This window comes from Leucopleurus acutus (genome assembly GCF_964270905.1).
Source record: "Leucopleurus acutus genome assembly, chromosome: X".
Classification (NCBI taxonomy): domain Eukaryota; kingdom Metazoa; phylum Chordata; class Mammalia; order Artiodactyla; family Delphinidae; genus Leucopleurus; species Leucopleurus acutus.
In genome coordinates, this window is record NC_139148.1 from 131,060,914 (window position 1) to 131,084,782 (window position 23,869).

Below are 23,869 nucleotides of genomic sequence, written 5' to 3' on the forward strand. Positions count from 1 at the left end.
GCCTGTCTGCGGATTTAATGGCAGGGGACTGAGCCGGGGCATCCCACCTGCCACTTCTGCTTTTCTGGTGGCGAGGGCACCACCTGAGGGCGGGGTGAGATGGGGCGGCCGTGGAGTGCTGAGTTAGGGTGGCCGCGGGAGCTGTGGGGGGCAGAAGGCCACTCGGGAGGCCCGACACAGGTGCGCTGCTGGGCCCTTCCAGCACAGAGGTCCCTTCCAGTGGGGAACCAGGAATGTCAAGTGGCGCTGAGACTGGGCCGCGCCTGCCCCCTTCCCCTGCGCTCCGAGGACCTTGCCCCCCTGCTGCCCACAACTGCAGCCCTCCTTCTCCTTCCTCCAGGAGGGCTCAGTCTGGGGGACAGAGGCTGGCTCGGGTGGGGATGGTCACAGTGCTGGGTGGCAGAGGAATGAGACTGGGCCCAGGGGCGGGTGGCGTGGCCCGAGCCCGGGCGGGAATGTGAGGCTAAGGGCTGTGGTCCCGAGTCCTCCAGAGGCGGGTCCTCCCGAGGTGGGTCAGGCGGGGGCGGGGAGGGGGTGGTGGCGGCGGGGGAGCACGGAGAGGCGGGGCGGGGGTGGGCCCGGCACAGGGTCAGAGCTTGTGCGGGTTCACCCACTTGTAGGTGCCCTCGTACTGGAAGCCCACTCTCTTCATCAGCTCGTCCGCTTCCACAGGGCCACGGCTGGGAGGGGGACAGGTGGGGGGAGAGGTGAGGAAACCCTGAGCCCCCGAGTCCCCCTCCCCCATCACCCCCATCACCTCCCCCTGCCCAGCCCCCGCACCTGCCGTAGACGTAGGGGATGGGCTGGGCCTTCTCGAGTTCGATCTGGTGCAGCAGAGGAGTGAAGATCCGCCAGGCCTCCCGCAGCTCGTCACTGAGGGGACAGGGGGCGGCGATGGGGTGGGTGGCGGCCCAGAGGGAAGGAGGTGGGGAAGGAGGGGGGAGGGGCCACCCCTCACCTGCGCACGAAGTGCATCTGGCTCCCACAGAAGACGTCCAGGATGAGGCGCTCGTAGGCGTCGGGGAGCTTCACGTTCTGCCAGCGGACAGGCGGGAGGGAGTCACCGAAGTGCGCGCCCCTTGGAGCCCTGGACGCCACCCCCTTCCCACAGGTGGGCACCCACCTTGTATCTGTTGCCGTAGGTCAGGTCCAGCTCCGACTCCTCGGGGTTGAAGAACATGCCAGGCTTCTTGGTCATCATCTTGGTGTACACGGCCTCATTGGGCTGCACGCGGATCACCAGCTCATTGCGCTTGCACTGCTGTCGGAAGATGTCCCCGGCCACGTCGCAGAACTGCAGGCGCACCTCGGCCTTGCGCTCGTTCAGGGCTTTGCCACAGCGCAGGATGAAGGGCACCCCTGGGGGGAAAAGGCCAGCCTTGGGGGGCCGTTCGGGTGGATGAGGGGGCCAGGTCCCACCACCGCGGGCCCAGCGGCATCACCTACCATCCCACCGCTCGTTCTCCACGTAGAGGACGACGGCCGCAAAGGTGGCTGTGGTGGACCCCCGGGGCACTGTGGGGTCATCCAGGTACCCTTTTGTAGCCTCTCCCTCTCCGTTGGGGTTCCCCACATACTGGCCCAGGACCACGTTGCTCGCCTGCACCTCTGAGATACATTTCAACACCTTGACCTGGAGAAGAGCCAGGGAGAGGGGCCCCTTGGGTAACAAGGACAGCAGGTGCCAGGAACCATGTGACTCCGAGGGGTGGCCTTCCTGGACGGGTGAGTGGCCCAGATAGTCAGGAGGCTCCGTCATGCAAGGGCCCTCTGGGGCCACCTCAGCCCACCCTCACTGTTTCTGAAGGAAAAGCTGAGGCCTAGAAGGTCAGTTCTGGGACAGGACACCTCGGGCTCAGGGCTGGTTGCTGCAGAAGGGGGAGGGGCCTGGGAGGGCACAGCTCCACCCACCTTCTCATCGCGGACGTCATCCGAGTGGGTGGAGGCGGGCTTCTCCATGGCCACCAGACACAGCATCTGCAGGAGGTGGTTCTGCATCACATCCCTGGTGGGAGGAAGGAACAGACAGTGAGCTAAGGCCTCTCCTTGTTGGCCAGGTTCTGGGGGCTCAGGGCCTTAAACTGGGCTTGTTTCCTGATCCCCCGTGTCTGCCAGGTCCCCTTAAGGCAAAGGAAGAAGACCGTGACCATTCCTGACTGCTCAGACACTCCTGCTGCCAAAACAGGAAGAGGCGACCCTGCAGGGTGGCGGGATGCCCGCCCCCCCCCCCCCCCGATCTCCCAGGAAGGGGAACCAGGCTCTCACCGGATGATCCCAAATTCATCGAAGTAGCCCCCACGACCCTCAGTGCCAAAGGGCTCTTTGAAGGTGAGAATGACGCAGGCGATGTTGTCCCGGTTCCAGATGGGGCCGAAGATCCTGTTGGCAAACCTGCAGGAGGGGCAGGGTGAAGGCTGGTGGGCGTCCGAGGGGGCAGCAGCAGGGCCGCCCAGCGCCCAGTCCTGGCCCCGGTCGCACCTCAGCACCATAAGGTTCTGGACCATCTCCTTGCCCAGGTAGTGGTCGATGCGGTAGATCTGGTCCTCGCGGAACAGGGAGGCGATGTGGTTGGACAGCCGGTTGGAGCTCTCTAGGTCCCTCCCGAAGGGCTTCTCCACGATGATGCGATTCCAGCCTCTGCGGGAGGCCAGAGCTGCGTCACTCCCACACCCTCCCTGGGGACCAGGGCTGAGCCCCTCATCCCCCTCCAAAGCCCCTTCCCCAGGGAGTGAGGGCAGAGCCTCCCTGCCGCCGCTCCGCAGTGAGATGAGCCAGCAAAGCTCTGCCGGGCCGGCCCTCCCCCGGCCTCGGCACGGAGAACACCTCCTCTCCTTCCCAGCCCTCAGCGCCACGCTCAAAGCTGACTGGCTGGTGGCTGGAAGGAGCGCCACTGGCTGGCTCTGCTCCCTCCTGGGCCCCGACCTAGTGAGAAAACGGGGAGGGGATGCCAAAAGCAGAGCCACCTCCATGGGTTTTAATGTGGAGAAAGATCCCTTATTCCTCACGGAGAGTTAATGTGAGACAAAGTGAAACCGACATGGCCGTGGCTGTGGAAAGACGACAGAGCGCTGAGCTGCTGCGGCACAGGCAGCAGGGTTCCCGTGGACCAACGCCGCCCTCTGGTGGTGGTCGAAGGGACCCTGAGAAACGCCGAAAGCTAGAGTAAGCGACCGGCAGCAAGAGTTTCGTGGAGCAACACTGCCACCTTGTGGTGCTAGGCGGGACTGCTGCCAGGGACAACGGGATTTCATACGGGGGATTTGGAAGGTAAACACGGGTGGTAGCATTTTCAGTAAAGGCTGTTAGAGAACTACTCTTACTCCTATTGCCTTCTTTGGAGAGGTAATTCATGGCAAGAACAAACACGGGACATCTATCTTTTTCAGACTCCCTAGATCGGTCGGCCCAGGAGGCAGGACAGGAGGGTGAAAGAGCAGCCTTACGTCTGGCTCATGCAGGTTTCGTGGATGTTCTTGGTGACAGCCTCATAGACAGTGGGGGGCAGGGCCAGGTAGAAGAGGCGGTTGGCCTGTGGCCCCTGGTGGAGAGCGTTCATGTGGCTGTTGAGGCGCTCATAGGAGGCTGCATCGTTGTACTGGCCAGCCACGTAGGAGTTGCGGGCAAAGAACTCCTCCAGTTTGGGCTTCTCCTCCGGGGCAGCCTAGAAAATACGGACACAAGGATGTCGGACCGGCCCCTCCCTCCCTCCCTGATCCCATAGGCAGGGTGGGCTTCCTGAGAAGTCAGCCATCCTAGCCCTGCACTGGGCTCACTCCCATCTCGTCGGCTTTGCACACCCATGGGGGCGGGGGCCGCGTGACCTAAGACGGAAGCCAGAGTTCAGGAAACTTTGACCTGGGAGACAGATCTCTCTCCAAAGTCATTCCACCAAAGTATGGTATGTTGAGAAAAGTCAGGCTTGCAGCATTTCCATGGTGGAGGGGCCACAGGGTACAGTGGGGAGGAACTGGTGAGCCCAAGTCAGAGGGGGCTGGGAAACAGGGGTCTCAGGCTGGCATCAAGGAAGCAGTGGGAGCAGGTGGGGAGGAGTGCCAGGCTGAGGATCGCTAGGGAGGAAGTGGCCCCGGCACAGGGGCGAAAGGCTGGGCCTGGGGGGAGGGAGGAAGGGAGGAAGGGCATCTGCGATGGGAGGCGGGTGTGGCACGTATGGAGACCCCAGAAGCCACTCACTTTGAAGAAGGGCTCGCTCTGCTTGCGGATGTCAGCCACTGTGAGGCGGGAGCGGGCATAGCCCACGATGTAGGTGTCTTCGGGCAAAAGGCCATCCCGGAACAGCCACCTGAGGGCAGAGCACAGCTGTGGCGAGGGCGAGGGCAAGAGGACCGTGGGGGGCAGTGAGCAGTGGGGGAGCAAGCTTACCAGATGGTGGGGTAGATCTTCTTCTTGGCCAGGTCACCCTGTGGCACAGAAAACAGGCATGGTTAGGAGCTGAGGACATGCCCTAGGTCATCTCCCCCCAGGACACCTGGGTATCCTTGTCCTGCCCCTGTGTACAGCCTGAGCAGCTTGAACTGGAGCCCAGCCTAGCCCTTGACCCTGACCCGACAGTGCTCGCACACTGCCGGGGGCACTTCGAGGCAAAGAGACCTCGTGCTGGCCAGGAGGCAACCACCAACCCGCTGGTTCCACGATCCACAGACCCCAGTCGCTGGTCAAGCAGGCAGAACCAAAGCCAACACAAGATGCCCGCTTCTAAACAGCTCATGGGCTAAAGAAGACCCTAAATTCCCTGGACCGAATGGCGATGGAAGTAGCACACATCAAATGAGACATGACCTTAAATGCTTAGGTTAGCAACCTTGCTAAACTCACCAGATGTAGATAAAGTGTTCCAGACATCAACATCTATCACAATAGGACCTCTTACCAAACTAGGAATAAAAGGGAACTTCCTTATCTTGATAAACAGCACCTATAAAAACCCTCACAAACATCATATATTGTGGGGAAATGTTGAAATAATCCCCTTTAAACAGCCAGGAGCAAGAAAAGAGCGCCTGCCATTGGCTGTTTATTCAATGCCCCACCAGAAGCCCTGGCAGCGGCAGGTGGAGAGCAGACAAGACGTGAGGACGGGAAACGAAGAGCCACGCTGGCCCTCTTTGTAGCTGACAGTCTGTCCATTAAAAGAAAACCACCTCAAAGCAAGCTACAGGCAAATTATTACAATTAATGAGATTTTAGCAAGGTTGATAGATTTAAAAAAATCAACAGATGGGAGTAGAAACAGATTTCTTAGGACACAGAAAGCAGTAATCAGAAAAACGGATAAATGAAGGTTTCAGCAAAATTAGAAACTCCTGTTCACCATAATACACTACTAAGAAGGTGAATAGAAAAAAAGAAAAAAAAGATGAATCCACCCAAAGGCTCAAATCCATCAACAGGGGATGGACAGGCAGCATCAAGGGGTGAGCCGAGGGGTTCCCTGGCGGGCCAGTGGTTAGGGTTAGGGCTCCTGCTTCCACTTCAGGGGGCCTGGGTTCGATCCCTGGTCGGGGAACTAAGATCCTGCAAGCTGTGCAGGAGGCCAAAACAAAAACAAACAAAAAAGGGATGAGCCAGTGACCCACCCAGCACATGTGAATCTCAAAATCATGATGCTAAGCCCCAGACCCAGACACAAGACTAAATACCCTGAGCTCATTTAAGTGAAGCTTTAGAAAAGGCAAAATGATTGCACGGTGATGGCAGTGACAGCCGCGGTGTTCCAGAGCAGGAGGTGGACCACCGCCCAAGGCCTTCCTGGGGAGGTGGGAACATCCTCTTTGCTAATCAAGGTGTGTGCACCTTTACAGTGAAAATGGGTGCCTTTCAACGTGTACAAGTTTTACTTAAAAATAAAAAGACTGAAAAGAATAATAACTGAGCAGAGGGTGGGGCCCGGGTAGCCTGAGCGCTTAGCTGTTGACTTGTGTGCGCGTGAAACTTTCCAAAGTAAGAGCAAGGGTAGGAACACACAGTAACTGTGGGCAACAATATGGTCATCCCACGAAGGTGACAGAAGACTCACTAAAATGTCACTGAAAAGTCCCTTCTCTCCACTCCAGTTCAGTCGCCGTGGCCACGGCAACATGCGTTAATTTGGTGACCTGACAAAGGAATTCTCCACTCAGGTGGAAGAGGCTTCCAGGGAGGGCATGGCTGGGGGGGTGGGGTGGGGGGCAGAGGAAGCCTGCGGGGCACAGCAGGCCACCCTTTCATGCGCCCGCCCTGTAATCAGGGAGGGCCGCTGGGCGGAGGGCCGAGGCGCTGGACTCACCCTGGGCAGGAAAACCACCTCCAGAGATAAGGACCCAAATCTTCGTGGCAAAATGACCTTAGGAGCCACGTAACCACTGGACGGGTTCTATGAACCACTGCAGAACGGAAGCCGCGTGACCAGAAGCGAAGCAATTCCAACCTGATTAAAATCCCTGCCCCCTAGACAGTCAGTTAGGAAGGCACTTGGGGGGTCCTGGGTGGTGGTGGAGGTCGGGGCGGGCCACTTATGAGACTCAAACGTTCGCGTTCCTCCTGTCCTTGGCTTCAGCCTCCAACTCCCGGGCTGAGCCGACCTCTGCATGCAGACAAGCCCAGGTGTCTGTTCCACCCCAGGTCACCACCTCCAGGCTCCACTGGGACCCCGACTGCCCGAAGTGGGCGGTTCCCAAGCCAGGGTTCCCCATGCTGCTGCCCCTGCCCATGTCTTGCCAACTGCTCAGAACTGATCCCCCACGTGCCTGCCATCTTCCATGGGAGCCACGGAGACAGCAGTGCATCAGGGTCCGGCTCCGACCCCCAGCCGGGGCCTCGAGCTGCTCCCGAGCCCAGTAGCCCCCAGCTGCGGCCCCCTCCTCCCAGGGCCCATCGGCGCCTGCTTCCTGCTTCTCCATCACTGGGACCGGGCCAGTGGGAGACTCCACTCTGGTCCCCGGGGCTCGGTGGGCCCCGTCTCCTCCTGGGCTTGTCGGGGACTGGCCGGGAGAAACGACCAGCACCACGGCCCACAGCCACCTCCCGCCTTCCTGGCCAAGTGGAATGTTTGCTTCCGATCAAATTCCAGCAGGCTGCCCGCCGGGCCCGTCCTGCCTGACTCACGGCGCCCCACACCCCACTGCTCTCGCTGGTCCCTTTGGGATTAACTAGCGATAGAACCTGCTCGCCTTGTTCAGCTCAGCCCTGCAACCAGTGGCCTGTTGGGCTCCGACTCACCCAACGGAAAGACGAGGTAGGACCCAGGACAGTGGGGGGCAGGGGCCCGGGGAGGCCCACCCTCCCCACCAGCCTGGGCTGGGCTCCTCTGCCAGGACTGCTGTGGGAAGAGAGCATGCTGCACATGGTGGGGGCGACGATGGGGCTCCCGAGGACCACAGCAGGGAGGGACGTGCCTGGGGACACATGGTGATGTAGCAGGAGAAGCAGTACCTGATTCAAATTTCCAGCTGTCAGCAAAGGGCCGTGGGCCGCCACCTGCCTGTCACCGCCCAGGTCTGACCTCAGTCTCCAGTTTTATAAACCCTCGGTCTCGGTCTCGGAGGCTTTTAGGGTGGAGGGGCGCGGCAGAGAATGCAGAGGCCGGCTGCCAGCTGGAGGCCAGGAAGGGGTGGGCTATCCCTGTCCCACTAGGGCCACCCGGGTCAAGGATCGCCCAGGTCCTGGGGTGGAGCGCAGCTCTGCTGGGGCCCAGCTGGATCCCAGCCACTGGGGTGAGACCCTGGGGCTGCTGAGGCAGGCTGGGCTGCAAAACTGACAAAAGGGCCTCACTCCTACTCCCTGGGGCTCATGAATCATCAGGCCTCTGGGGGAGTGCCAGAGTCATCATGACACAGCAAGAATCTTATCGCCCTAAGAGGGGAGGCAGCCCAGAAACACCCTGAGGAGAGGGAGGGCTGAGGCTGCCAGATCATGCCGTGCACAGGCCCATCACTGGGATGGGACCTGAGCACCGATCGAGCCCACGGCCCTCGTGGTCCAGGTGGGGAAACCGAGGCCCAGAGAGGCGAGGGACGTGCTGAGGACCATGCAGTGAGCCAATCTTGCCCGAGGGAGCTCCCAGTCCTGTTCTCTTTCTCTCGCCCCGATTGCTCTCTCCGTCCACTGTGCGGGGAAAGCGGCTCCGGCCTGGGAGAGGACACATGCGATCTGCCAGGCCCCAGGTTCCTCTCCCAATGCTGGTCTATGAGGAGAAACTGAGCTCTTTCATTCCAGAGCTCTCTGGACTGGGACAGTAAGTACCTCCACTCCCTTCCCAGCTGAGGGTGGGAGTCCTGAGAAGGGAGATAGTGGTCTCAGAGCAGGGAGAAGAGAGTGGCTGAAAGCCCATCGGTAAGACCACAAGCCAGCCTCAGGACACGCCCAGGAAGGAAGCTGGGCATGCGGGCGACGGTTGGGTAAGTGGCCCAGGGAGGAGAGGGGGCAGAGGACGGCCCCGCAGCCCAGCCTGCTCCAGGGGCTCTGCATCCGCTCGTCCTTCTGAGAGGAAGGCTCTGTTCCATGGCCCTGGGAACATGAAGGCCTGGCAGTGTCTGCTGTCACATGCACTCACCTTGGGTTCCGGCCCCCAGCACAGTTCCCATGAGGAGGGGGAGGGAGGGGGGAGGGGGGAGGGAGGGGGGAGGGGGGAGGGAGGAGGGAGGAAGCCTCCCAGCTGGGCTAGGTGGGAGCTCTTCTAGGTGCTGCCCTTGCAGGGACACCCCCCCGCACCCGGAACAGGAGGAGGGAGAAATACACAAGGGCTCTTCCTCAAGGACCCTCCCCCCCCCACTCCACCCTGCCGGAGCGGCACTTCCCACTTCTGCTCTAGCAGCCTCTGGTTATTCCCACAGCAGAGGAGAGCAAAGGGGAACCCTACCGTTGGCAAAGAAACAAAGTTGCCTAAGCCCAAGCCCATCCCACATGAAGGCAGTGGAGTCACAGAATCAGCTCAGCAGAGCCCCAGGGCCCTCCACACTTGTTTCAAAAGACCTCAGTTATTAAGTGGAGACAATGAGGTTCAGAGAAGGAAAGACACCTGCCCCAGGCCACAGAGCAAACTTGGATGCTCTCAATGAGGTATCTAAGTGTTGAGGGCCTGGGGTCATATGCCATTTACTGAGGACTGGGACCCTCTGTTGGAGCATCCTGTGACAGGCCGGTATGGGGACGGGGGGAAGGAGGAAAAATAATCCTGAGTTACTTTCTCCCCCAACCTATTTCTTAGACAAGGTCCCAGGTGTTAAGGTTTCTGGCTCCTCTAAGGGGATGAGGCCGGGGCGAGCGTGGGGGCCAGGTCTGCTCCGTGTGCTCCTCCTGGGCACCCCCCAGTCCTGGGTGACAGGGGGTCAGGGGACAGTGTTTGGGGTGACCTTCCTTCCCTCCCACTGGCAGAGCCCTGCATTCTGGCTCGCTTTTCCAAGTTCTGAAGAGAATCACAAAACTGGCAGGAGGCAGGCTCTGCAAAGCACGGTGGCGTGTTACGACACATGAACGAAGAACTGAGTTCCTCCAGAGCTGAGGGGACAGTGGTGTGGAAGTCACAGAGAGACAATGTCTGCCCCATCAAGAGCTGACTAGTTTGGGTAGAACTCTCGCTTGAGGTTTATATAATAAGTTACCAGCAAAGATGCTCATATCATGGGTAGCAGATTCTTGGTCAAGTCCACGGTGAAAAGTGAAAAGAGAAAAAAGACCACTTTCACTTTGAGATGAAACCTTGACAGCTCCCCAGCCCCTGCTCATGTCTTACCACTGGGTAGATCTTGTTTCCACACGGCACGTGGGGAGAGTGCTTCCGTCAGGGGTCATGGCTCTCTGAGGACCCACCCTCCCTCTCCTGTTCCCCCACCCTCATCACGTATGGTCAGCGTGCTTTACTTCTGACTTTGCTTCTACTCTTTGGCCTTTCTGATCAGAGAAAAGTGGCAGTTCCACTGGCTAGACAATGGGGCTGGTCTCAGTTCCTCAGCAGGCCTTGGAAGCTGGGGCAAAGAGATGGTATTTCAAGAAAGGTTGAGTGTTTTTCCTCAGGGAACTTGACAGTAGAGAGATAAGGCAGAGACCCAGCCTCGAATCCTACCTCTGGATCTAACTGTGTGACATCTGTCAAGTCAGAAACAGGTTTGGAAAACATACTCCCAGAATGAATCGCTTCCCCTGTTTGCATATCAGTTTTCCCTGTGGAGGAGGAAGTCCAACCAGACAGTCTCTAAGGACCTCCCAGCTCCAGGACATAGGTCTACAGTCAATGGCTGCACACGGACTTCAGAAATGCCTCGCGGTGTGTGTATACTGGGTGGTGGCAGGAGGAGTGGCACATGAGCAAGGGCAACAGCGAGAGCCCAACCGAGCAGAGCCCGAGGGACCCGACGACAATCAGTTGGGAAAGCCCAGGTACCTAAAGGGAAGGGAACTGAAGCAACGTCACGCTCTAAGTCTGCTGATTCTACGATGTGGGGCCTGGGGGAGACTCACCGATGCACCCATGATGATAAAGATATGCGTATCAGCCTGATGGAAGGCATCGCCCTGGTACAGCTCTTCCCGCAGGATCCCGCACACCTGGGTCCGGCTCAGAGCCACCTGCCCTGCCATGATGCTCTCTGGTGGAAGAAAAACTGGTTAACAAGGCAGGAGAACAGAAGAGCATTGAGAAGCTGGCCCCTTTCTGGAGGGGGTCCTTTGGGCTCTCACCCAGCTGGTGCCTGATTATTGAAACCACTCACTGTGAATGGCTGGGGAGCAGGACGTTTGGGAGGTTAGAAACTGCTGGCCCTGGGCTCTGGCCATCCTTCTTTCATGGTGTATGTTACCAAATTACCCAAAGCATTAATGAATTCCTTCTAGGGCCTCCGCTCTGGGGGACTGAATAAAACCCTGCTGTAGCATTGTACGACCTGCTTAAGATTATCTCACCCGGGGTTCAGGCGGAAACTCCACAATGAGCTGGAGCATGCTAGATTGTGCAGCTGATGGAGTGTAGCTCCAGCCCTCCTCCTGCCACGCTGCGAGACACCGGCAAGCCCCGTGTCCAGTGTGGTGGGGTGGCGGGGATGTAGGGGACTGTAAGATCGGCTAAGACCCTCTCGATTTTGCCCCGTTCCCAAGTATGGGAAATCAAAGTGCCTCGCAGCGCCGCGACCGCCCACTCAGTTACCTGTGCTTCGACGCTGCCACCAGTCGCGCTCGCAGCCCCGGAGTTCCGGCAGTTTCCGGGGGCTACTCCCCGCCGGCCCATTTAACCGGCGGGGGCGGGCACCTGGTCTGAGCTGACCAGCCTCAGGCGAGACGCGCGGGTGGGGCCTCTGCAGGCCCCTCCCTCGAGGGGCGGGGAGGGCCAAGGGGCGGGCAGGTGCGCGCGCATTCCAGGCCGCCCCCCCCCCCCCCCCCCCAGCAGACCCTGTGCGAGGGCCCAGCCCTGGCCCACCCTGCCCTTTGAGCACCTGCGCTGGCCGCTGGGCTACGAGCTGCTTCCTTTACCCGCCGCCGTTGTACCGTGTCCCCGATGCTTCGAGAGTCCGCGTGCTGCTCTCTGCTGCTCGCCCGCGTGCCCATCCCCGGCCCGACCCCGCCCCTATAGTCCGGCTTTCTCGCGTGCCCTGGGAGGTCCCGCGCCCTCGCGAAGGGCTCCACTTCCGCCGGCCGCGTGGTCACGCCCCTCGACCTTGTTTGTGGGCGGGGCCTTCAGCAGCCCCGTCCCCTCGCTGGACCGGTCGCCGGATCAGGTCAAACCGGCCCTATTAGATGATAGCCTCGTCGTGGCTCCTCCCCTAACGGGGGCGGGGCGGCCAAGCGCCCCGAGGCTGGATGCAGCCGACGGAGAGACAAGGGGGAATGCGGGTCGCAACGCATATTACTGGGGAACGTCCTGAGGGCCAGCCGAAGCTGCCGGGCTCGGGTTTCGGTCTGAGGCAGCCTCCCTCACACCTCTCCCCGGCCGGCCGGGGTCGGGGCCTGAGTGTTTTACTTCCGGATCCCACAGTTACGACACCGGAAGCCGGAAGTGGGAATTTGGCAGCGGGAGAAGGGAAGGGCTACCGCGGAACCCAGGCTTTCTCGGAGCATCGGGGCCCGAGGAGCGCTCGGGGCCCGCCACTCCCGCCTTTCTCACGTCGGACCGACTCTGCTGACAGGTGTGGTCCTCTTTTCTGAAGACAGGGTACCATCGGTGGGTGTTCCGCTGCCTCCGAGACCCCCCCCCCGGACGACCAGGCTTCCCCCTCCTGTTGGGCCCCAGCCAGGTTCTGCCGCCAGCTTCTAGACCAGGGGCCGAGCCCAGCCGATTTAGGACTCAGGTTACTTTAGCGGCGAGCGGGACTGTTCCTGCCTCTTCTTCCTCCACCACGGCGGAGTCTGACCACACCCCTAGTTTGTGAATGACTCTTCTAGTTCGGAGACATTTTCTGTTCATCAAACTTGACTGCATTTGAGGTTAAGTTCTTTAAAAAGGCCTCAAATATAACTTGGCAGCTAAGTATCTTAACTCATGTGCCTCATTTTGCTCCTTTTGCAAAAGGTGACTGTCTCCCGGACCTCATATCCTTTCTGTGACTTGAGGATGAATGGGCCATCCTGGCATGTTCGAGGAACTCATTAAGGCGGCCACTATATCTGGAGTAGAGTGAGCGAGGGGAGAGTACTTAGAGTGGAAGCCATGGGGGACCAGATAGTGCACGGCCTTGTAGGCGGGTTGTAGGGTCTTTGAGTTTTACGCGATGGGCAATGAGACACCATGGTAGGGATCCGAGTAGAAGAGGAATGTGATCAGAGTCACCTTTTAGGCTGATTGTTCAGCTGATTGTTCGCTGATTGGCGCGGTGGGGAGAACAGACTGCAGGGGGCAAGGGTAGGAGCAGGGTGACCTGTTAGGAGATTATTGTAGTAATCCAGGTGAGAGACGATGCTGCTCTGATCATTTTATTATGTAAAATTTCAAAGATGTTCAAAAGTAGAAAGAATAGTCTGGTAAATCCAATGTATCCACTTCCCAGCTTCAACAGTTACCAACTCGTGGCTACTTTTCTTTAATTTATACCCCTCACAGTATTCTATTATTTTCAAAAATAGCTTTATTGACATATAATTCACATACCTTACAATTCACCCATTTAAAGTGTACAGTTTGCTGGTATATTCACAGACTTGCACAACCATCACCATTAATTCCAGAACATTTTCATCACTCCAAAAAGAAATCCCATAAACTTTAGCCATCACCCCCATCACCCCATCTACTCCAGCTCTAAGCATCCACTAGTTTCTATGTATTTGCCTGTTCTGGACATTTCACATGAATGGAATCATATAATATGTGGTCTTTTGTGACTTGTTTCTTTCTCTTAGCATAATGTTGTAGCGTGGGAACGTACTAGATTTTGTTTATTCATCAGCTGATGGACATTTCGGTCATTTCCACTCTTTGGCTGTTAGGAGTAATGCTGCTGTGAACGTCCCTGTGTGGACACAGGTTTTCATTTCTTTCAGGTAGATACCTAGGAGTTCCCCCATTATTTTGAACCAAATTCCAGACAGTGTAATTTCGTCCACAAATATTTCAGTGTGCATCTCTAAGAAATGACTTTGAAAGAAACATAACCACAATACCACTATCACACCTAAAATAGTTACCATTATTTGCTTAGCATCATCAAATAAATTCTAAGATACATTTTGACAGGATTTCCTGATGGATCTGACGTGAGCTGTGAGCGGCAGAGAGGACTCAAGAAGGACTCCTAGGTTTTGTCCCGCTAACTGGAGGATGGATTTGCCACCAACTGCTAATAAGGAAGGCCGTGGGTGAGCTGGCTTCTGGGAACTGTCAGGAGTGCAGTTTTAGAGACGTTAGTTTTTTGTTTTTTGTTTTTGTGGTACGCGGGCCTCTCACTGTTGTGGCCTCTCCCGTCGCGGAGCACAGGCTCCGGACGCGCAGGCTCAGCGGCCATGGCTCACGGGCCCAGCCGCGCCGCAGCACGTGGGATCTTCCCGGACCAGGGCACGAACCTGCGTCCCCTGCATCGGCAGGCGGACTCCCAACCACTGCGCCACCAGGGAAGCCCGAGACATTAGTTTTGAGAGGATGACTAGATACCCAAGTGGAGATGTGGAGTTTGATGTGTTAGTTTGGAGTTCAGGAAGGAGTTCTGATTTGGGGTATCATCAGCATTAAGATGAGGGTTACAGCTTTGAGTCTGGATGGAATTAGTATTGGAGTGACTGGAGTTAGAGAAAAGATCCCAGAACAGAGCCCTGGGCACCGCCATGTGAAGGGCTGGGCTGACGAGGATGGTCCAGTGAAAGAGCCAGAGCAGGGGCAGCCCGTGAGGCAGGAGGAGAACCAGGAGAGTGGGCTGTTCTGGAATCAGGGACCAGCGATCCGTCAGATACTGCTGGTGGGTCAGGAGGGTGTTCAGGTAAGTATCAGTGTAATAGTGAAACGTCCAGGCTCACTTGGTGTTCGAGTCTCTGGCTGAAGCTCAGGCCCTACTCCTGGAAACTTCTGTTGGGATTGGCCTCCTCCTCCATGTAGTCAGTCTTCTTGGTCAGGACTTAAAAGGGCTCCAGGCTGCTGCTGTCCAGCATAGCCTCCCTCTCTATACTCTAGTTCACAAGAGAACGCAAACAGCTCAGCCTGTGTCTGCCACTCTCTCTTTGGCTGTGAGCCCAGCTCCCACTTTCAGATGCTTCAGTACACATCAGATGCTAGATGTCCGCCTCGGCCCCTCAGGTCCAGGGAACACTCATCAGGCTCTGAGTGAAGCCCCTCTTACTTGGTGTATGGACTTCCTAGGGCTGCTGTGGGAGATTTCCACAAGCCAGGGGGCTGAAAACAACAGAAATTTATCCTCTCCCAGCTCTGGAGACCAGAAGCCTGAGATCAAGGTGTTGGCAGGGCCGTGCTTCCTTTGGAGGTTCCAGGGGAGGGTTCTTCCTGCCTCTTCCAGCTTCTGGGGGCTCCAGGTGCCGCTTGGCTTGTGGCCGCATCCCTCCCATCTCTGCCTCCATCTTCACGTGGCTTTTGCTCTGCGTCTGTATCTCTGCTCTTCTGTGTCTTATAAGGACCCTGCCATTGGATTTAGGGCCACTCTCATCCAGGATGATCTCATCTCCAGATCCTTAACTTTATTACATCTGCAAAGACCCTTCTGCCAAGTCAGGTCACAGTCACAGGTTCTGGGGGTCAGGGCGTGGACATACCTTATTGGGGGCCATCATTCCACTCAGTACACTAGGTGAGGGGCCAGCACCCTCTACTCGTGCTCGGAGGTGTAGGTGTCGGGGTAGGATTCCCGGCACACTGGCACCTCCCTCCAAAAATAATCTCCGTGATTTCTCCTCTCTGGTGAAGTTCCTCAGGTTACAGCCTGGAGATAGTGCTAGGCACAGTTTACAACCAGTGCTGAACCGTGACCTTTCCAAGCGCCACATAAATGCCTGTACCTCCCTTTGGAATGGGAGTATGTGCCACCTCTTAGCATCCTTTTCCGCTTGGCACAGTGCTCGTCATTCTGCTTAAAGTGTGGCGCCCGAACTCCTCCCCGGCCTGCAGGGTGGGAGAATTCTGCATAGGCCTCCTCACGTGATGCCTCTGCTGGCTCTCTGTTTCAGACCCTGACGTGTTGGATGAGCAGGCCCCCTTGGAAGAGTCCACTGTGTGAGATGGTGCAGCCTAGCGGCGGCCCGGCAGGGGACCAGGACGTGCTGGGTGAAGAGTCTTCTCTGGGGAAGCCAGCCATGCTCCACCTGCCTTCAGAGCAGGCTGCTCCTGAGACCTTCCAGCGCTGTCTGGAGGAGAATCAAGAGCTCCGAGGTGAGGGAGACAGCGGGTGTGTGGAGTAAAATGTCCGGGGACCCGGCACTGCTGGGGGAAGGATTATCGCACTCACCTGCCCCTCTGCCTTGACTGGGACTGGGGTGGGCCAGTTAGAGACTGAAGCTCAGCCACCCTTCCTCTTTGTTTCAGGTGGGATTCCCTGGAAGTGGACTTTGAGATACAGAGTGGCATGCAGGACGTTTATTTAGAGTCCTCTTAGGAGTAACACTGGGGGGGGGAAGGGCAGGGCAGTGAAGAAGCAGGGGAGGGCGGAGGGAGAAGCTGGGCCGCAGTGCAGGCCAGCCCTACAAGGAGCTCTGGAGCGGGAATGACCCTTCTGCGTTGTCCCACTTGGGCCAACGCGGCCAGGCCCCCTGTGTCTCCGTACTGATCAGTCATTAAGCACTGGCTCTCGTGGGAAGGGGCGAGGCTATCCTAGGAAGGGGCGCGGCTATCCTGGGAAGGGGCGTGGCTATCCTGGGGAGGGGGCGTGACCTGCTCCAGAAAGGGGCTGTGGTCTGCTCTGGGAATGGGCGTGGCCTCCCTGAGAAGGGCCAGTGGGCTGCTTTGGAAAAGGGGCGTCCAGGCCCTGTGGGCGGGGCATGAGCCCGGCGGGCCGCTCCTCGAAGATACCGGAGCTGAGGGCTGTCCTCCAGCAGCACCCACCCCCCAGGTGGCCGGGTTCGAGTACCTTCCGGGCCGCCCCCTCCCCATCGCCATCACAGCCCCCGCTCACTCACTGTCCATGTGCTCACCTGCATCGGGGGCAGCTTCTCCAGGCCCCAGGGGCCGTCTCATCGCGCCCCTCACCTGGTGTGGCTGCCCTGGGGTGTGACCCACTCCTGCCTGCTTCGCGTGAGACGGCCCTCCCCACTGGTGGTCGTGCCCCGGGGGCTCCTCGTCTGGTGTGCCGCTCCTTGGGTACGGTAGCCCCAGGTGCCCAGGCGGCGCCCCTGCTTCTCACTCAGTGAGACTCTTGTGTTTTGTGCTGTGAGGACCTTCTACACTGCCAAGCCCAGAGCTGCAGGTGGAGATGGGCGGCACAGACTCCCCGGGTGGGTCACGGGGAGTGATGGGGCACATGGCCACTTTTGCTTCATCCTGGTTCCTGTTGGCAACTCAGGGCTTAGAAAGGTCTCAACCTTTGTGTACACCATATCCCAGAGGACAGGGCCTTGGTTATTTTCACTCAGCCGTCCACTGTCCAAGCTGGTGGGCAGGTTGGCATGTGACATAAGCAGTGGAGGCCACAGTCATGGGACCACTCCCCGACCCCTCTGCTGGACAGTGCAGCCTCTGGTGTGATGGGATGTCACGCGGGGCCCTGTGCTGATGAGTCACGTGCCCTGTAGGCCTCAGAGACTGGTGCTGGCTGAGGCCCTGCAGGCAGGGACCAAACTTGTGCCCAGAATATGTGTCTCTTTTTCTGTGAAGATGAGTCGCCTTCTCTTGCAGGATGGAAAGGTCAGCCGGCCACTTAGGGGCTGCTTGGTCTTTTGGAGCGCTGGCCTGCTTTGGAGACAGCCCTGATTCACGCACAGAGGGCTGGGACCTACCTGCTTGAGGACAGGGTCCTCCCCCTCAGCGCTCAGACATCTAGAGGTTGTTCTGGGCACTGTGGCGTGTTGAGCAGCGTCCCTGGCCTCTACCCACGAGGTGCCAATAGCACCCCTTCAGTTAAGACAACCATCAGTATCCCCAGATGTCATCAGATGTCCTACTGTGTTGGGGCCACATAGAGCTGGCAGCCGGGCTGAGGGGCGGGGAGACAGCTCACCCTCCATAGCTATGTGCGTAGTCTCTGCTCATCCCCAGGACACCGCTCTGGCAAAGGGGACTCGGGCTGGCCAGACAGGCACCATGGACCCCCAGCTGCCCCCCCAGGGAGCTCGGGCTCTGCACGTTTCTGCTTATACGGCTGCAGTGTATCAGGCCCTGGTCCAAACCCCCGGGGCCCGAGGTGTCTGCCCCTGTGATGCTTGTGATTGTGTCCATGGAGGAGGGGGCAGGAGGGAGGACGTAGGATTTGTTTGGAGTATTTGTGGGTAAGCTTCATGGTAGAAGTCGTTTCTACCTGGTGTAGGAGTCCATTGATGTGGCGAGTCCAGTGAGAAGCATGAGTGGGCGCCAGTGTCTGGGGCCAGAGGGGAAGTGGCTGCCAGTGGGTATGAGGTTTCTTTTGGAAGATGGAAATGTTCTGGAGCTAGATAGAGGTGATGGGTGCACAGCTTGGTGAATATACTATAGCCACTGAATGACTGTATACTTTAAGACAGTTCAAGTGGTGAATTTGGTGTTCTGTGAATTGTACCTCAGTTAAAAACAGAAGTTGCGTGTGAGCTGAGCTGAGCCTTGGTGGGGGCTGGTGAGGAACCTGAGGCAGGGGACAGTGGGGGGCACAAGGTGGCTTTGGAGCCAGGCTCAGGAGCCACTGTGGTTCCGGCGAAAGAATGTTCCATCAGTAGGCACCAGTTAGCTCGTTGGGGGTTTTGACCAGAGGGGGGCCTGAAGCTACTGCCTGCCCCCTCTTGTCCAGCTCTGTGGTGGCTAGAACCTTTGCATGCCACGGATCAGTTCTGTCACTCCCAACGGATTTCCGCTGCCTGGGGTGTCCCCAGGTGTGTGGCTGTCCTTTCCTTAGGCCCTGCTGACTGCCCGGGGAAAGGAGGATGGACTGGTTCTTGAGGTTGTCTTGAAAACCAGGCACTTGGGCTGCTTTTTTGTTCACCTTTCCTCATCCTGTGAGATGGGTGTGCTTGTCCCCGTTGAACATGGACATGAGGATGGTGAGGCTCAGAGAGGTGGCTAAGTGGCCTGCTCCAAGGCTTCTCACCCCCCCCCCCGGTCTGTGGCCAGCAGTGCCACGGGCAAGTTTGTTCTGGTGGCTGTGCCCCCGAGTCTGATCCCGAAGGCAGTGACCCAGGGCCCCAGGGCGGCCCACCTCTGACCCACGCAGAGGGCAGATGAGTTCCAGAGTCACTTGCAAAGAAAGTGGCATTTGACATGTGCTTTTTTCTTTTTTTTTTTTTGGCTGCCATGTGCGGCCGGTGGGATCTCAGTTCCCCAACCAGGGATTGAACCCACTCCCTGACTGCGAAAGCCTGGAATCCTAACCACTAGGCCACCAGGGAACTCCTGGACACATGCTTTCAAGTGAAGCTGACGTGGTTAATATCTTGGAGACACTGGGGGCACGTCATTTGCGTAGTTGACTTCGAAAGCGCTTGGCGAAGTGAAGGGAGTGTTTGGAAGCTGTCAGGGTGGGAGAGGCCGCGGGGTGGTGGAGGCCGCGGCCACCAGGCTCACCTGCCCCCTGCCACCTCTGCAGATGCCATCCGCCAGAGCAACCAGATGCTGCGGGAACGCTGTGAGGAGCTGCAGCGTTTCCAGGGCAGCCAGAGGGAGGAGAAGGCCTTCCTCATGCAGAAGTTCCAGGAGGCCCGGGACCTGGTGGAGAGGCTGAGCCTGGAGAAGCGGGAGCTGCACCGGCAGAGGGAGCAGGCCCTGCAGGAGGTGGAGCGCCTCAAGACATGCCAGCAGGTAGCGGGCCACTGCTGCCCGCCCCGGACCCGCAGGGACTGTGCTCGGGGTCGTGGGGGGGCTCCTGGAGTTGGGAAAAGCCATTGTCCTCGTGGTCATGGCGTTAGGCTTAGTCACCCAGGAGGGATGCAGGTTGAAATCAGCAAAGATAAAAGGAACAGAGGGCGGGTCCAGGAGAGGCTGGGCCACGTGTGATGGCACGCACGGGTACCACCGCCAGGGAAGCTCCCGTGAGTGGTGCGGTCTGGGGACTTGAGTGGGGGTTGGTCCTGGAGGCCTGGGGCACCCACGTGACTGACCTGAGTTCCCGGGTCTCTGCGCCCCGCAGGTCAAGGTGATACATGTGGCCTGGGGCCCCGCCCCAAATCACCCTGGTGGTGTAGACTGCCTGGTGGGGGCCCTTGGGGAGGTGTGTTAGGTTCCTGGAGCTGCTGTAACAAAGTACCACAAACTGGATAGTTTTAAGCCACAGAAACGTATTGTCTCCTAGTTCTGGAGGCTGGAAGTCCAAGATCAAGATGAGGGCAGGATCTGGCCAAGGCCTCTCTCCCAGCCTCGGGTGCTGGCTGGCAGGACTTGGCGTCCCTTGGTTTGCAAACACACTGTCATGGGGCCTTCTCCCCGCATGTCTGGGCATCTCTCCTCCTCTTATGAAGACACTGGTGTCAAAGAGCAGCTCAGCCGGCCATTAGGTAAAGGGGTAAAAACAGGTTTTGTTTGGTAACTACCAACAGCAGGGGAAGGTGCTGCGCACCCTTCTGATGGGCACAGAATTGCTGGCGATTTGAAGGGAGAGTGAGGTGGGGGCAGCGAGCAGGGGCTCAAGTGAAAACCCACGCGGGGTGGGTCAGTGTCAGTGCGGTGAGGTCAGCGGCGTCCACCCCGGGAGTCAGTTCTGGAAGTTAGGATTCCATCCCACGCAGACACATGCAGACCGAGGCCCTATCCTTCCTGAGGATTTCGTTTCAGAGGAATGGCTCTCAGGTCCCCAAGAAAGACTCCTGGGTTGTCTCAAAGGGACAGAGGAAGGATTCACATGTTGGGAGCCCTCTTAGGAAAGGCTCTGAGGATGGTGGGGGTCTAGGTCAGGTGTTGGCTGGAGCAAACAGTACATTCTTCTGCCAGCCTTCTTTTCTCAGACAGGAACTCAAAAGGGGGCTGGGCCGGCCCAGGGTCGTGACCTTAGGCTGCAAGAAGCCACTCTAGAGTTTGCTCGAGTGTCCGAGTCTTTTGTAGTTCTCAGCAGTCACTGGATCAGGGGCCCACCCTCCTCCAATACGATCTCATCTTAAGTTGGTCACATCTGGAGAGACCCTGTCTCTAAATCAGGTCCCATTTACAGGTACTGGGGGTTAGGCCGTGGCCATGTCACTTTGGGGCCATCGGTAAAGCCACTACAATCCTGAACTGGTGTACTCGGCGCAGAAGTGAGAAGGAGAAGGCTGCTGTTCTCAGGATGCCTTCAGAGCATCCGCCTGCCCCGTGCTCACGTGATGGGATGCTGGCTTCACAGTAGCGATCAGAGCCACTGCCAAAGCCCTATTTCTAGCTGACAAGCCTGACAGTAGCGGGTATTGGAGCGGCCATGGCTTCATGTTGCTGATGGCAGCATCAGTTGGTGCCACTGCTTTTTTTTTTTTTTCCGGTACGCAGGCCTCTCACTGCTGTGGCCTCTCCTGTTGCGGAGCACAGGCTCTGGACGCGCAGGCTCAGCGGCCACGGCTCACGGGCCCAGCCGCTCTGCGGCATGTGGGACCCTCCCGGACCGGGGCACGAACCCGCATCCTCTGCACCGGCAGGCGGACTCTCAACCACTGCGCCACCAGGGAAGCCCCAGTGCCACTGCTTTGAAAAACTATTTGGCATTTTTCTCTTCAAGTTGAAAATTTAGGTCACCCCCAACTCATCAGTTGCACCCCTGGTATACGTAAGAGAAACTCCTGCACATGGATAACAGGTGATGGGGATAAGACGGTGACCCCAGCAAAAACCTGGGCATAGCTGAGTGCCCGTCCCTGGAGAAAGTGGTAGAGCCACAGGCTGGAGTTTTTTCCAACAGCTCTTCCAGGATAAAACTCAACATACCATGAAATTCACCCCTTGAAAGTGTAGAATTCAGTAGTTTTTAGTATAGTCACAGAGTTGTCCAACCGTCACCTCCATCTGCTTCCAAAACATTGTCATCATCCCAAGGAGAAAGCCCGTCCCCACGAGCAGTCACTGCCCAGCCCCGGGCACATGCTCACCTTCCTGTCTGTTTGCCTGCTCTGGGCGTCTCCTGTGAGTAGGATCCACCGTGTGGCTCTCATGTCTGGCTGCTTTCACTCAGCATCACGTTTTTTTTTTTAAAAAATAATATTTACTTATTTATTTATTTGGTTGCACCAGGTCTTAGTTGTGGCAGGTGGGCTCCTTAGTCATGGCATGCGAATTCTTTTTTAAATTTTTTTAAGATCTTTATTGGAGTATAATTGCTTTACAGTGGTGTGTTAGTTTCTGCTTTATAACAAAGTGAATCAGCTATACATATACATATAACCCCATATCTCCTCCCTCTTGCGTCTCCCTCCCTCCCACCCTCCCTATTGACATGCGAATTCTTACTTGCAACATGCCTGTGGGATCTAGTTCCCTGACCAGGGATGGAACCTGGGCCGCCTGCATTGGACCTCAGAGTCCTAAGCACTGCGTCACCAGGGAAGCCCCAGCATCATGTGTTTTGAGGTCCATCCACGCTGTAGTCTGTCTGGATGATATTCCAGTGCATGGAGAGACTGCGTTTTGTTTATCCAGTCGTCATTTGATGGACATTTGGGTCGTTTCCACTCTGGCTGTTAGGAGTAATGCTGCTGTGAACATTCCTGTGTGGACGTGGGTTTTCACTTCTTTCAGGTAGATACCTAGGAGTTCCCCCATTATTTTGAACCAAATTCCAGACACCTCATAGTTTTGTCTGTCAATATTTCAGTGTGCATCTCTAAGAAACATAAGAACAATACCACTATCACACCTAAAGTAGTTACCGTTACCTGCTTAGTGTCATCAAATAGATTCTAAGAAACATTTTGACAGGATTTCCTGGTGGATCCGATGTGAGCTGTGAGAGGTAGAGAAGACTCCAAGGTGTTGTGCCGCTAACTGGAGGATGGACTAGATGGGGAAGGCCTCAGCGGGGTGCCATCTAGTCAGGCTGGAATACATGTGGGTATCTGGGGAAAGACTGTTTTAGAGGTGGAGGAAGCATGTGCAAAGGTCCTTAGGCAGGAGCATGTCTGTGATGTTCAGGGAAGACCGAAGAGGCAAACACGGCTGGGGCAGAGTGGATAGGGGCTGAGGAGGGCAGAGTCATGGTGGGGCTAATCATGTGGGATTAGTAAGCCAGTGAAGGATTTGGGCTTTGATCCTGAGTGTGACAGGACCCGTGGGAAGATGCTGTGCTAGTGTGAGACATTATCTGGATTCCTGTCTAGTGTAGGGGTGTTATGGGTTGAATTATGTTCCCCCAAAAGAAATGCCCATATCCTAACCCCTGGGACCTCAGAATGTGACCTTATTTAGGAATGGGGTGTTTGCAGATGTAATCAAGTTAAGATGAGGTCACACTGGCTTAGGATGGGCCTAAATCCAATGACTGGTATGTTTCAAAGAAGAGAAACAGACACCCAGGGAAGATGGTCACGTGACAATGGAGGCTGCTACAGCCAAGGGCCCTCAGGAGGAACCAGGCCCGCCGACACCTTACTCTTGGACTCCCGGCCTCTAGAAGGCAATCCGTTTCTGTTGTCTTAAGCCCCCTGCTTTGTGGTCCTTTTGGGGAAAGCTTACTGCAGCCTCCGGGCCTCAATGTGGAGAAGCTGGGCAGGCAGTTGGGTAGCTAAGCTGGGGTGCCGGAGGGAAGTCTGTCCTGGAGGGAGGAATCTGGAAGCCCTCAGTCCGTGGAGGGTACTGAAAGCCTTGAGACGGAGCAGGTCATCATCGTGCGCGTATAGCTGGAGAGGAGACGCGGCCCTGAGACTGCCCTTGAGAAGGATGGTGGGTGGGGCCGTGTGTGCGGCCGGGAGCACAGGGCTGCTGGTTCCTACTGAGGGGTTACTGCGGAGGGGCCGGGTATGCAGAAGACCGGGGCTGCATCCTTGGCTTGAGCAGCCCGAGGTCTCAGGGGACCGGGATCTGGACAGTTTGATGACGGAGGCACACAGACTCCTGCTGGGCTCAGCCCTCGCGGCCTGGTTGTCAGCCTCGTGAGACTCGAGGCACCTCCGTGCTCCCGTGTCCCTGGGTCTCCTGTTGCCCCATCTGCAGGGATGAGGAGGGGCTTGGAGTGGGGGGTCATGGGACTCGATCCCTTTCCACCGCTTCAGTTGCCTCGCTGGGGGGGAGAAGCTTCCAGAGGTGAGAGGTGAGATGAGTAGGGGTGCTGAGGGTGCGAGGGGAGCCCTCGGGGGACCCGTCTCAGTGCTTTCAGCTGCCCTGGGGCTTGGGGCTGCCAGGGGTGAGCAGCTGGTAGGGAAGCATCGCCGACAGGAGGTGGCTTTTTTT

The 23,869-nt window shown here is 57.6% G+C and overlaps 2 protein-coding genes across 3 annotated transcripts in view; one reads left to right on the plus strand and one right to left on the minus strand.

Moving 5' to 3' along the window:
* Window positions 1-11,215, minus strand: G6PD (glucose-6-phosphate dehydrogenase; the record flags this gene model as incomplete). The annotated part of the gene is given in 14 exon segments (XM_082864069.1): window positions 1-680; window positions 781-873; window positions 959-1,035; window positions 1,124-1,359; window positions 1,447-1,633; window positions 1,912-2,005; window positions 2,266-2,391; window positions 2,479-2,637; window positions 3,444-3,661; window positions 4,192-4,300; window positions 4,381-4,418; window positions 10,453-10,580; window positions 11,135-11,179; window positions 11,182-11,215. Coding segments are annotated over 14 exon segments (1,635 nt in total). The 3' UTR covers window positions 1-589.
* The window catches only part of IKBKG (inhibitor of nuclear factor kappa B kinase regulatory subunit gamma), a 22,634-nt gene continuing 5,885 nt past the window's right edge, over window positions 7,121-23,869 (plus strand). Inside the window, exons 1-3 of one of the 2 annotated variants that reach the window (XM_082864071.1) lie at window positions 7,121-7,231; window positions 15,586-15,787; window positions 19,119-19,330. In XM_082864071.1, the coding sequence (XP_082720197.1) occupies window positions 15,601-15,787; window positions 19,119-19,330 (399 nt within the window). In that variant the 5' untranslated portion in view covers window positions 7,121-7,231; window positions 15,586-15,600. Of the gene's footprint in view, window positions 7,232-12,003; window positions 12,111-15,585; window positions 15,788-19,118; window positions 19,331-23,869 lie in introns of those variants that run through there. The other variant, XM_082864070.1, reaches the window with a different exon arrangement.